Below are 14,740 nucleotides of genomic sequence, written 5' to 3' on the forward strand. Positions count from 1 at the left end.
CCATTATCCCAAACTTTTAGCAACGGTGGCAGCAGCAAACAGCAGCGACGGTAGACTATGGCTAGGGTTTCAGCGATTGAGTGTAACAGATCAAGAACCTAAAGCTCTGATACCAGTTGTTAGGACAAACATTACACACGCAATACGCACAACCCAAAAACAAGAGAACACAAGAATTTACGTGGTTCACACGATCAGATTGATCGTGCTAGTCCACGGAGGCAACTAGGTTTTTCTTTATTTAGGTGCTACAAAATGTTTACAAGTACAATGAGATTAATATATATAGACAAACATAATTAGGGTTATCTCCTAATCAAGGAAACTAGGGTAGAGACTAGGGCCGGCTCCTTTTGGGCTAGGGCCGGCTCCTTACTTTATGCCTCCTCCCTTTTGTCTAACTTAGTAGGCCGACGCCTACATTCCAACATCCCTGATTTCCAGCTTTCTGTTTTTAGAGATTTTCTCCATCCTTTCTTTAGTTGAAAGGATTCTCTTTTTGTATAAATAGCCTTGCTCTGTGTTTTATAATCAATAGGAAAATATATGAAACAACTCTGTTTGGTTTCTAGATGGTATCAGAGCGTGGTTTCTGATCATCACCTTTCATGGAAAGCCTTTCCTTTAACTTCGATAGATACCAACCAGACCAAACGGCTCTCTGGTTTGCGAGTCCACCAGCTCCACCACTGACCAAAACAAATCCAACAACCCTCCTCCACACGTTCAACAAATGGTTACTCCATATATCTTTCCCATCACTGGTCACAAGCTAAATGGCCAAAATTTCAGCTTGTGGTCACATTCCATCCAGATCTTCATTGGCGGCAAGGGAAAAGAAGACCATCTTTCGGGAAAAGCGTGTCACCGGAAGGAGACTCCACTTACAAACAATGGAAAACCGAGAACAAACTCGTAATGTCGTGGCTTCTCAGCTCCATGACGGCTGAAATCGGAGAGCAATTCATCTACTACAAAATCGCCGCTGAAATCTGGGAAGCAGCAAGAGACACCTTTTCTAATAAAGATAATACCGTTATTATCTTTGAAATCAAGGGGTTTACTCCATGATCTCCGGCAAGAAGACTCCATAGTTACGAGTTAATGAGTTATTACACAGCCCTAACTCATCTTTGGCAACAACTTGATACTCTCGATGAAAATATGTAGAGTTGTCCCACTGATGCAAAGCGATATAGCAGATCCTTGAAACTGACAGGATCTACAAGTTCCTTCTTGGTCTAAATCGAGAACTAGATGAAGTTTGAGGAAGAATTCTCAACACTAAGCCATTGCCCAACATTCGTGAAGTGTTCTCTGAGGTTCGACATGAGGAAAGCAAAAGAAAGGTAATGCTTGGAAGCACTACTACCTACCCGGTTGGAGAAGGGGATGCCCTAGTTGCTCGATGCCCATCACCTAGTGGGAAATTTCAACAAAGTAATTCCCAGAAAAGGTCAGGACGGCCATGGTACGACCACTGCAAACGGACAGGTCACACAAAAGAAGTATGTTGGAAAATTCATGGGAAACCAATGGATCGGAAATCAAAACTCTCCGAAAACAATGGTCGTGCAAATATGGCAACTTCTCAAAGTCATGAACTGTTCAGCAACGAACAGGTAGCAGCCCTGAAGAAAATTGACACATCCCATTGCACTGATCGAGGGCGTATGCTTCAGGGATAGATCCGGAGATTCCCAATCATATCACATCTTAACTGGGCTCGTATATTTCTAGGCTTTCATAGGTTTGGTATTCTCCATGACACACTACAGGGAACTCAATCCTTTGATCAGACAAAGACTGCAATCGTGGCACAGAGGAATGCTTTGGCCACTCATATGGAGCAAAACAAACCATGGATTGTGGATTCTGGAGCATCAGAACCGAAACATCTTCTCCACTTTTCAGCCATAATCAAGTGGTGCCATCGTACGAGTAGCAGATGGGTCCAATTCACAAGTCACGAGTATTGGTAGAATTGTTATATCAAAGGAAATCGTGTTAAAATATGTGCTTTATGTTCCAAATCTGGAGTACAACCTTCTATCTGTTAGAAAACTCACCCAAGACTCGAATTGTCGTGCTAATTTTCTCCCAGATATATGTGAATTTCAGGTTTTGAACTCGGAGAGAAGATTGACAGTGCTAAAGTTCAGGCAGGTCTGTATCTCCTTAATACTAATGTGTTTGCCAACCCCTTCAAACTCAAGCCAGCCTTGTTTACAGTTTTCTAGGGTAAAAAGTGATGTTATGTTATGGCACCATAGACTAGGTCATCCCAATTTTTTGTACTTACAGAAATTATTCCGAGTTAACAAAGGATTCTAGTTCCCATAAATGCGAAACACGTCAAATCTCGAAACATGTTCACATTCCTACCCGCCAGTTCCTTATAAAGCCTCTCATCCATTTCACCTTATTCACAGTGATGTTTGGGGACCTTCTCGAATAAAAAATATAACCGGGTCAAAGTGGTTCGTCACATTAATCGACGACCACACCCACGTAACTTGGTTATTTTTAATGAAGAAAAATCCGAAGTTGGGACTATCTTCCAAAAGTTCCGCAAAATGATTCAAACCCAATTTTCCTCAAAAATCCAAATTCTAAAAACCGATAATGCTAAAGAATATTTCCGGTCTGAACTTGGAACATACCTTTTCCAAGAAGGGATTGTCCACATCAATTTCTGCGTAAACACACCCCAACAAAATGGCGTGGCTAAAAGAAAACATCAGCCCTCTTAGAGGTTACCCGCTCTCTCCTATTAGCCAACCATGTTCCTAAACACTACTAGGGAGAAGTTGTTATGACGTTGGCATATTTGATCAATTGCATGCCCTCTCAAATCCTCACTTTCCAAACACCACACCAAACACTCTTATCCACCTATCCTCATCTCAAACTCATGTCCCATATTCCTCGAAAAGTGTTTGGGTGTATAGCCTATGTCCACCATACACAGCCAAACCGAAGCAAACTTGATCCGCGAGGGTTTAAATGTATATTTCTTAGGTATTCTCCTAACCAAAAAGGGTTCAAGTGCTACTCTCCATCCACAAACAAAGTATACAACACCATGAATGTTACCTTCTTTGAAGAACAACCATTCTATGCCAAAACCGACATTTCGGGGAGAGAGTGTCGAAGAATACCGGTTCCTAGCATACTCAGACACCACAAATCAGCCCTCACTGTCACAAATTAGCTCTCACCTGTCACAAATCAGCCCTCAACTGTCCTCTCACCTGTCTCAAGCCAGTCCTCACCAATCTCAAATTCACCAGTCTCAAACTTGTCATCGGCAGAAAAAAGTTAGCCTATTGATACTGAAAACACAATTCCAAAAGATTACATTGTGTATACAAGGTCACAGAAACCTACTGTTGAGCCAATGCACTGTCAATTACTTCTCCAGGGTCACAATCGGCAAATGATCATACAGGTAGTAATCCTTCCTTCTCGTATAATACTAAAAAAAAATTATCCAATAACTCAGCAAAGGGAAACGGAGTATAGAGCTTTCACTACCAACTTGGATGAGATAAAAATTCCCAGAAACATACAAGAAGTTGTTTATTAGAAGGAATGGAATGAAGCAGTAAACGAGGAGGTCAAAGCCCTGAAAACCAATGGCACATGGGAAAATATGAAACTACCAAAAGGAAAGAAGACAGTTGGGTTGGGTGTAAATGGGTTTTCTCCATAAAATACAATGCCGATGGAAGCATTAGCAGATATAAGGCCAAGTTGGTGGCCAAGGGTTTCACTCAATCATACGGAATTGACAACTTCAAGACCTTTGCACCGGTCACCAAACTTAACTCCATACTTGTGCTATTGTCTATAGCCGCTAACCTAGACTGGCCTCTACACTAGTTGGACATCAAGAATGCTTTCTCAAAATGGAAAACTAAAGGAAGAAGTCTATATGGATGTGCCCCCAGGACTGGAATCTGGCAAAAATCAAGGGAAGGTGTGCAAATTGTTAAATCATTATATGGTTTAAAGCAATCCCCACGTGCTTGGTTTGACATGCTCACTTAGGTACTAAAGAGACATGGCTTCATTCAAAGGTAAACTGACCACACAATGTTTACCAAACACTCCTCGTATGGTCGAATTGTTGTGATGATCATGTATGTGGACAACATCATCATTACCGGAGATTTTTTTCAAGAGATCGCCCGTCTAAAAACAGTTCTTGGAAGACAATTTGAAGTCAAAGATCTGGGCTGTTAAAATACTTCCTAGGAATGGAGATCGCCATATCAAAGAAAGGAATTGCCGTATCACAGAGAAAAAATACTCTTGATCTTCTCTCTGAAACCGGACTTTTGGGATGCAAGCCAACAAGTATTCCAATGGAACCCGCCAGCAGGTCACCTCAACCAAAAGAAGATGCAAAGCTAGTGGATAAAGGGAGATATCAACGGTTGGTTGGAAAATTAATATATCTCGCCCATACAAGACCGGATATTGGATATGCAGTCGGAATGGTGAGCAGGTTCATGAATACTCCAACTAAGCAAAACATGGATGCAGTGTTCCAGATCCTCCACTATCTCAAGAAAAAACAAGGATACGGACTCTTCTTCAAAAAAACAAATAAGAGAGACCTTCAAATCTTCATTGATACCGACTCGGGAGGTTCAAGAACCGATGGAAGATCCCCAACAAGTTATTGTACCTTTGTTTGGGGAAATTTGATCACCTGGAGAAATAAGAAACAACAAGTAGTTTCCAGAAGCAGTGTTGAGGCTGAATTCAGGGCCATGTGCCATGGGACACGAAGGAATTTGGATCAAAAGGATGCTCAAGGAACTAAGGCTTCTCAACAAGGAACAATAAAGCTCCTATGCAACAAGGCAGCCATAGAAATTGCGAAAAACCCGATGCATTGCAATAGAACGAAACATGTGGAGATAGATCGACACTTATCAGAGAGAAGATAAAAACAAGAGCCCTTGAGATTTCCTTCTTGCCATTTGAACTTCAAGTAGTAGATGTCCTTACTAAAGCTTTACCCAGGGGCAAGTTCGAAAAAATGATAAACAAGTTGGATATGATCGACCTCCATACCCAACTTGCGGGGGAGTGAAGATTTTCTGGAGCTATCAATAATTGCATCAAAGATCTCGGGAATCCTGTCAATTAAGGGTGTTATCCCTGTTTTTAGAGATTTTCTCTATCCTTTCTTTAGTTGAAAGGATTCTCCTTATCCTTTCTATAGTTGAAAGGATTCTCCTTATCCTTTCTTTAGTTGAAAGGATTCTCCTTCTTTTGTATAAATAGCCTTGCTTTGTGTTTTTTAATCAACAAAAAAATGTATGAAAAGCCTTTGAGGCTCAATTTTGTTTGGTTCCTAGATTGACAGAATATTTACAAAATATTTCCTCTTAATTACTTGATTCACTATCACACCCCCGCAGTCGAAGCGGAAGATGGGCGAACAGTGAGATTGGACCAAAAATCGAAGAAAAGAGAGGAGGGTAATCCTTTTGTGAATATATCAGCATATTGCGAAGAAGAAGGAACATGGAGAACACAAACTTGACCAAGGGCCACCTTTTCACGTACAAAATAGATGTCCATGTCAACATGTTTGGTACGATGGTGTTGAATAGGAAAAGAAGATAAGTAAACCACACTGACATTGTCGCAAAAGACGATAGTGGCATCCCGAAGGGGACAATGAGGTTCAAGTAGAAGGTTGCGAAGCCATGAAAGCCTCGGCAACAGCATTTGCCACCCCGCGATAATTTGCCTCGGCACTTGAGCGGGAGAGAGTGGGTTGTCTTTTTGAAGACCAAGAGATAACATTGTCACCTAAAAATAAACAGTATCCAGAGGTAGAACGATGAGTCTCTGGACATCCACCCCAATCTGCATCAAAATATGCCACCAGGCTAGAAAGAGACGAAGCAGAGAGATGGAGACCATAGTCAAGGGTTCCACTTATATACCGCAAAATGCGTTTCATAGCCTGGAAATGGAGTTCACGTGGAGCGTGCACGTAGAGGCAAATTTGTTGTACCGCGTAACTAATATTTAGACGAGTGAAAGTGAGGTATTGTAGAGCACCAACAAGTCTACGGTATAGAGTCGGGTCAGATACGAGTGTACCGTCATGGACACTAAGTTTAGCCTTAGTGTCGACAAGTGTAATAGCTGCCCGGCAATTGCTCATCCCAGCACGCTCATAAGTAGACACAGAAATATTTGAGACAATAATATATTTAAAGAGTTGACCTAAAACCAGAGGAGCATAGAAGATGTTATTCATTGCAGAACCTTAATTGGTTTGTCACCCAATTTCCTCATGAGAATTATTTTCAGTCTACCCCCAACTAGTTTGAGATGAAAGCTTGTTATCGTAGTTTTGGTGGTGGCAAAGGAGCTCTCTCCCTCTCTCTCTCTCTCTCTCTATATCTATATATATATATATATATATATCCATCCCATGTTATAAAAATGATATTGAGAAGAAAAGAAGATAAAGGCACCATACTAACATATACATTTCGAGTTATCAACAATATTAAGCATCTGTATAATAACACATAACTTATACAATTGGTGCTAACCTAAATAATAGGTAATAAATATAGTATACTCCCTCCATCCCGTAAGAATTGCATCATGCAAATTTATAGAAATAGTTGAAAACTTGAAATACAAACGAGTTCCCTTGCATTTAACTCTACATTCAAATACCGTAAACTCTGTCGACCACAATAATCACCACCTTTTAATCATTGCTACATTAAAAAGATATAAATCGACTTTAAAACATCTCCAGAAAACCAAATACTGCAATTCTTGAAGAAACTAACAGAAAAAACATTGCAATTCTAGTGGGAAAAAGCTTGCATCTCTTTTAGTTTAGAAAGGATCACATAACATTCCACGCTTCTCTTGTATCAAGAAACAAATATTCATAGTTCTTCACCGGATAACTCTTGAAAGGAAATCACACCAGGCCTTAAAATCTAAAATTGAACAAAAAGAACATTAAACTTGGCCCAATCTTTTACTAAAAGAATTGACCGACAACATATACTTTAGATAGATATATACTTGTCTAGTATAGATATAGAAAATTTGAAATAAACACTCGAAGACTAAACAACTCTAATCTTTCTATTTTTGTGTTGGTGTGGTCATGACAACTACAATAATATTGATCTTTTATTTGGCATCAAGGACATATGGAATTCATCTATGATGATACTTTAGTAACATCGACAGTTACCCTATATATTTTGATATTGAAAAACATATTTTTGAGATTGACGATGATCATCCTTTTGTAGTAAATGTCAAAAGTGTTGAAATGAGTAAACCTAATTGCATCAGTCTTTAAAGAAAAGACTGGAAAGTATCATCTCAACGTCAGTGCATGTAAAACCTCAGTACCAGATGCCATAAGTATACCAAAGAACATGGAATGGTGCAGTTTTGACTTCTAAAACTGAAAAAGTAGAAGATTATTAAAAATAATACAAGTTGGCATATAGACTCACGGATATCTTTGAAGTTGTGCCAACAGTTATTATGTCTCCACTAGTTAGCTCCACCGGATCACCCCAATGTCTACTTCCAGTTTGAGGATGGTGGACTGTCTTGGAGTTCAAAAGAGTTCCATTTAAGCTACCCATGTCAACTAGCTCCCATTTCAACTTCTGAAATCATATACAACATAAAATTTGTGATTCAACCCAATAGTCAACCCAATAGCATCAGAACAGCAAAAATTAAAACTTAATTATTGGCATAGCACTAGACTCTTACATTCAGGTTCCAATTTATCATGGCATGCTTTCCTGACACTTCTGAATCTGTTACCAATACATCACTAGGCGAAACTCTTCCAAGAGTCAATGGGAGCTTAGATTTGTTTGTCGACTGTATAGAGTAATGTGCACCAGATGAAGGACCAGAAATAACCTTCAAGGTGAGGATGCTTCCTGCACTTCTAACAGAGATATATGATGACACGTCTTACAATTTCAACCAGCAAGATATGGAAATTTCACTTATAATAAGCTCTATGCAAGAGAAGGAGAAATTACTTTGATCTGCAGTAGATCTGGACATAAACTGCTTGGAGCTGTCATTCTCCAATCTGATTCCTGACTTGTAACTTAAATCTTCCTTTGTACTATATTTTTGTTCTCCAACAGAGTCATTAGCAAGCGATGGACGCTTCAGAGTTTGACCAACCACAACATCCTCATCAGAAATATCAAGAATAAGGCTGCCATCTGGAAAAAGTAAAATGATCAATTCTGTTTACTGTTAAAAACTCTATTTATCAAAAGCATACAAGGATCATGCTAGATACCGTGTGAGAAATGGGAAGGAGTGGGTGGAAGCTTATGTTTATAGGAAAGCCCATGGGTTCGAGATGAATTCTGATGCCCATCGTTTTGATGGCAGGAATCTTCTGAAGCAAAATTCGTAGCATGCTCGGTGATGTTGCTCTGAACTATATCCGAATCTTGAGAAACAAGAGGTCTTTCTACATCTAGGACCTAGACAGAGTAATGACCAAGTGTCAACAGAAAGATTTACGGTATCAGTATCATGAAAAACAATTTAGAATAAGAACTTTGACAGAGTTCAATATAGAATTTCTCAAGCACAACACTGGTAGCATTGTTGAAAGGTAATAGAAATTTTTATTTATTTTTTCCCTTAAAACAGATATATCATATACAGAATAAAAATAAAGAACACAGCCATATTGCAGAAATTGTATTTAAATTATTATGCCTTGCATATTACAATAAGCTAAATTCCTGGAGTAGCACTAACAAATTCAATATGATGCATCGGTTGGCTAAAAAGGAGGATGTGATGACCTCAATTCAGATTACTATAAACAGCATATCTTGTCCTAAACTCCAATGTTTACAATAGGCATAAAATAACCCACATAGGACTGTTAAATGAGCAGAACATATTCAATATGCAATACTGGTATTGAAGAACAAATTGACTAATAAGCAAACCTGTCCAATCAGATCTTAGGTGTGTGCTAACATATGAAACAGAACTATAAAGCTTGTGGACAGAAATACAACATGATTAACTCTTACATGTAAACCACTCCCACCCAAAGAAGAACATCTCACACTGAAGATATCATAAGAAGAGCTACATCGCTAAATGGATCTACACAGAAGATATCATATGGTGTGGAAGAAACTAATGTTCATGAGTCATAGGATAATAGCCCATAAATAAACTTGAGTGGGAAGAAACTAATGTTCATGAGTCATAGCCCATAAATTAATTTAAGGTTTCAGAACCATGTTGTGCTGGATGAGGAAGGATACTTTGAGTTTCTAACTCAAGTTACAATTGATGCTTTACCAGCTGTTTATCCCTCATATAGAAAACAAAACTACATAGAAACAAATGTATACATAATGCACTTTAATTGAAATCTCAGTTACTTGTACGGTAGTTAGTTTGGCTGTTTAGGTCAGATGATTCCACTGAGATGAACTAAGTTACAGCAACTGCCGTTATAAGGAATCATATCAACTTATATAGCTAATCAAAGAGAGTTGCTTCATTAAACTTCCAAAAGGAAGAAATAAGATCCATCTTACTTTGCTATCATATATTAAGGCATTCATTCCTTGTATTTTACAATAATCGTATGATAAACAAAGCACTCATATAACAAAAGTTGGAGAGAGGCTAATACATAGCAGAAATATTTGACAAAATGTATATATGAACAATAGACTAAATACTATCATATTATATGCTTTTGCATGTAAGGACAAACCAAATCAACTATCTACAAACATGGAGAATGTACACATTAGTTCAGCCATGATGCTCGATAAAGCAACTCATGTTTGATTCAATCCCTGAAATGATATTGAAGCAGAAGTCCTGTTTTCAAAGAGCATTACAAAAAACGAGTAAACGACAGACCAAGCTGCTTCTAGGAGTACAAACTTTCTCCATGTCATAAAATTTGTAGCACAGACACTGAATTAATGTTTGAAAATTTTAAATTCCTCAACAACGAGGCAATAATTTGTTGCTATCTCATGCAACTTCCAGTAAACTTCATGTTTTTTGGAGACAGATTCATATTACCCAGCATTTTTCTCTTTGTATTATCTTTCCCTTCATTCTTTTACAGTATTGTATAGTCCTCATGTTATGTTAATTACAACAGTCCAAGGTAAACAGAACTTCTATCTGCATCCGATGCACATTTCACTTTAATACCTAAAAAAGGCAATTATAAGTGAATCCATCCATCAACACATCACGTTCATGTATTTCCAGGTGCAATTTTTATTGCACCATGACTGTAAATGAGTATTATAGGGTCAGATTATACACCACCTCTTCTATATATATCATAATCTTCTTCTGGTATTTCAGTTTACAAGGTTTAATATGTGTATTAGCGTTGCGGTTCAGGGTCTGATAAACCCATCTTAGAGCAAGCCAAATAGAGAAAGATTCGAATGTGCTGAGTTGAATGGCAGATGGGATAAATATAAAATTCATCGAAAGTAAATCAAACCAATAATTGTGTCAAGAAACCCAGTCTCTATTACTAAACCTTGTTCAAAAGTTTTAAAATGTGCTTGCTTAATCAGGACCAAGTTTTAATGCTCAACAGTTTTACATAGATCAGTTATTGAATCATACACGATTGTCGAAGGTTTAAACCCCAACAATTGTCACCGGCTTTAACTTAAAATAATCAACATCTCAGTACGGGTAGATTTAGAATGAAAAGCAGAGACGATCAAAAACCCTAAGAACAGACACAATTAATGAGAGAGATATACGATGTGTAAAATAAATAATACGCGCATATAAGAATGCAATCGATCAAGGAGTATGATCAATATGACAACATATGAAGAAAGAAACATACATCGGAAGAGGTGGTAGCCTTGACGGTACGGGAACGGTAATTGCGAGAGAAAACGCGCCATGGTTTACAGGCGATGAGAATGATTATGAGGATCAGAAGCAACATAAGGAGAAGGAGGAGGACGAGGTATGGTAGTAGACCACCGTCGGCGGTGACAATGCCGTCTACTACTGCTACCGTCGGCAGCTTTGCCATCGGTTGGGTTGAGATGTCTTTGTGTCCGTAAGGAAGAGAGATAAAACTGAGCCAAACCTCCTACACCAGGGCGCAGGCCTTGCTTTGAAATGGACCTTTTTTTTAATATTTAATACCTCTGAAAAAACCCACCACCACCACCTAACAAAATTCTACAAAATCTATTCGAGATTGTTTATAAAAACCGTTTTTTAACTTATTTTAGTCTGACATCGGTGATAAGCTATTTTTTGGTGTTTGGATAAGAAAAAGAAAACTGTTTATACCGGTGTCAAACTGGTAATAAGCTGTTTTTGATAAGTTAATTATTCCTAACTTATGAAAAACTGCTTATTACCAGTTTACAATTTTAACCCTGTTTTATTTAACTCCGGTTTGATACCACATAAGTTAATAAGCACTTTTACAAAAACGCATAAGTTGTAAGCAATCACAAACACCCAATAACAGAAGATTTTGTTAAGCATCTTTTCCGAATATTAACGTTACATTTAGCAAAATATAGTTTATAAATGGGAGCGTAAATGATGCGAGTCAAGTTCGAGTATTGATATACTTGACTCGAATTTCTCTTGTAAAGTTTAAAACTTAAAGATATTTTCTTAATAACTAAAAGGATGCATCTCAAATTTTATTATCAAAGAGACAAAGTTACAAACTTCAGAATAGGGGTGTTCGCGGTCCGGTTTGGCCGGTTTAACCTCTCAGACCACAAACCAAACCGTAATGGCGGTTTATAAAATTTTCAAACCGAGCGGTTTGACATCAAGTGTCCAGACCAGTCAAACCAGACCATAAAAAGGCGGTCTGGTCTGACCGGTTTAGGCGGCTTGGGCCTTTGATGGACTTTAAATGTTAAACTAAAAAAACATATATAATTTATAATTTTAGATTAAATATCCATTTTGATTATGTTAGATGTTAGACTTTATGTTGAGCTTAGGGATATATTTGAACTGTAGTCCATAAGTTAAAAAAGTTGGACTTGCTAATATTAAAATAAATAATTAAATTATATATATATATATATGGCGGTCGGTTTGGTCCAAACCGCCCAAAAAATGTTCCAAACCGCAGACCGGATCGAACCGCCCGGTTTTACTATTTTCCAAACCAAACCAAACCGCCAGACCGCTTAAACCGCCAAAAACGGTCCGGTTTGACTTGGTTCGGCCGGTTTGAGCGGTCCAACGGTTTTTTTGAACACTCCTACTTCAAAAAGACAACTTTACAAACACTTTTATAGTTTTTTTATCTTTTTTTAAATTATGACCTTAATTAAAAAAAAATTGTTTAGTTTTTATGGTTAAATAAAACACAGTTTTGTTCAAAGATAAAAATAAAGACATTTTTATTATATTATATTTTATAAATTACATTATAAAACTAATTATATATAAAAAATCGAGTATATCACGAGCTTTTCGAGTCGAGTATTGTGTAGCTCGACTCGACTCGTTAATATGTCGAGTCGAGCTCGAGTAACTGGCGAGTTGTCTCGTATCATTTACATCATATTTTATATTTATAAGGTAAGTTAGTTGGTAGTTGACGAATAAATCATGTTTGATAACAACTAGTTAATGAACATGTAAAATTACAAAAAAGAACATCTTGAAAAATTAGTCAATTACAATATTTTATAATATAATTAAAATAAATATTTAACCATATAATATACTAGTACAAACAAGATAGTAAAAAAAATTAATAATACAATATGTTAAATTAATTATTATGTATTTTATAAATTTTGAATTTGTTAGAATAAATTTAAAAAAAAAATCTACATTAGTTTATAAATTACATATAATATGAATCTATACTATAGTATAAAACATTTGATAAAAATTCTTAAAAACCGTTTTTTTATGTATAAATTACTGTTTATTTATGTATATTACTTAAAATTCGAGATTACAATTAAATTGTGGTCTGAATAAACCAAAATAGAAGTTTTAAGAAAACGAATTACTAGAATATAACCAGAGCTTCTCTGGTTCTTTGTATTATTTTATAAAGATATATTTAAAAGGTTAAGACTTGAAAGAAAATATAACAAGTTAAAATTTTAAAAGACAGAGCTCAACTTCCATACTCGGACTCAGAGCTCGGACTCCACTCTTGGACACATAATTCAAACATAACCTTTAAAAACACAATTTTTATGATACAGAGCCTCTGTATAGTACATACAGGGCCTCTGGGTCATATAAATTTTGAAAACACTTGAAACTAGTCGCATAACCAATTTCTCGATACAGAGCCTCCGTATAGCACCTATAGAGACGAAATTCCCGAAACACTTAAAAAGGTTTCTCGCATAAACAAAGCCCTTCTGGTCTGTTCTAAGGACTTATCATAGCTCATCTGGTTCTGAGCACGTACTTGAAAAGATTTCTCATGTGGTTCCGAGCACGTACTACAGGTTCCAAGCACGTACTACAGGTTCCGAGCACGTACTACATGTTCTCTTTAACCTTTAAATCTCCAGAAAATAAACACATATCAACTGCACAAGTTTACCAACAGTTCCACACAAAATCTGAACCCTTAACAAGTTTAAAGATTGGATATTTAAAACAAAAACTCACCTTAAACATGACATAAATAATAACAGAACTACTTTAACTTCAAATTCCAAATTCCAGCTTCTAACTTTTTAGAATAAAGCTCTCACACTAATTCTCTCATTGCTTTCTTTTTCAACTTTTGAAGATAACTCTCTTCAAAAAGCATCCCCCTTTTTTATATTGCCCAAAAGAGGCGGTTTGGGGAAATTATTTTAAAAATCGCTTCTTCTTATCCATTCTAATAGAGGCGGTGTTGAGGATATATATTAAACTCTTTTTCCACGAATATCTTGCACATACATACATACACCTCTCCCAGTTCGGCATATTTATAATTTCCACATACACATACATCACCACAAGAGCATGTATGATAATCATGCATACATACATGCATATTTCGAAACTTCATGTATGTTAACAATATAAATCATGCATACACGTATGCATATTATCAATCTCATGCATACACATTTTCTCATGTATAAATATGCACATTTTCACATAATCAAATAATAATTACGTAAGGATTAGCTTAAGTGCATAACCTAAAACCCAGTTATCACACTATCCACCCCTCAAGAGAATTAAGTCCCGGAACTCATTTAACTGAACAACCACGGATATTTGGTTCTCATCTCTAATTTTAATTCCCAAGTTGCCTCTGAACTTTTATGATAGTGCCACTAAACTTTTACCAAACTGATTTCTTTATTTCACCTCACTCTGGTTTTTTGATCAGTGATGGCTTCTGGAGTCTCTACAAAATTCAGTTTACTATCCAATTTCACTTCTGGTAATGGTATTGCCAAACTTGGATCGGTCAAACACTTTCGTAGATTGGACAGATGGAAAGTGTTATGGATTAAACTAAGCTCTTCTAGTAACTCTAACTGGTATGCAACTGGCCCAATTCACTTGCCGATTCTGAATGACCCAATATACATTGGACTAAGCTTACCTCTCTTACCAAATTTGACCACACCTTTCAATAGAGAAACTTTTAACATCACATAGTCTCCTACCAGAAGTTCAATTGGTT

At 36.9% G+C, this 14,740-nt stretch overlaps 1 protein-coding gene across 1 annotated transcript in view; it reads right to left on the reverse strand.

The window, feature by feature from the left end:
• LOC112507038 (protein phosphatase 2C 70) overlaps positions 1-11,144 on the reverse strand; it is a 36,666-nt gene extending 25,522 nt beyond the window's left edge. Inside the window, exons 1-5 of the mRNA XM_025111430.1 lie at positions 10,931-11,144; positions 8,354-8,543; positions 8,082-8,273; positions 7,801-7,976; positions 7,533-7,691 (exon numbers count right to left, since the gene is read on the reverse strand). Coding sequence (XP_024967198.1) covers positions 7,533-7,691; positions 7,801-7,976; positions 8,082-8,273; positions 8,354-8,543; positions 10,931-11,125 — 912 coding nt within the window. The 5' untranslated portion in view covers positions 11,126-11,144. The remainder of the gene's footprint in view (positions 1-7,532; positions 7,692-7,800; positions 7,977-8,081; positions 8,274-8,353; positions 8,544-10,930) is intronic.
• Between the last annotated feature and the right edge of the window lie 3,596 nt (positions 11,145-14,740).

The sequence above is a fragment of the Cynara cardunculus genome (genome assembly GCF_001531365.2).
Source record: "Cynara cardunculus var. scolymus isolate 2C chromosome LG 2, CcrdV1, whole genome shotgun sequence".
NCBI lineage: Eukaryota > Viridiplantae > Streptophyta > Magnoliopsida > Asterales > Asteraceae > Cynara > Cynara cardunculus.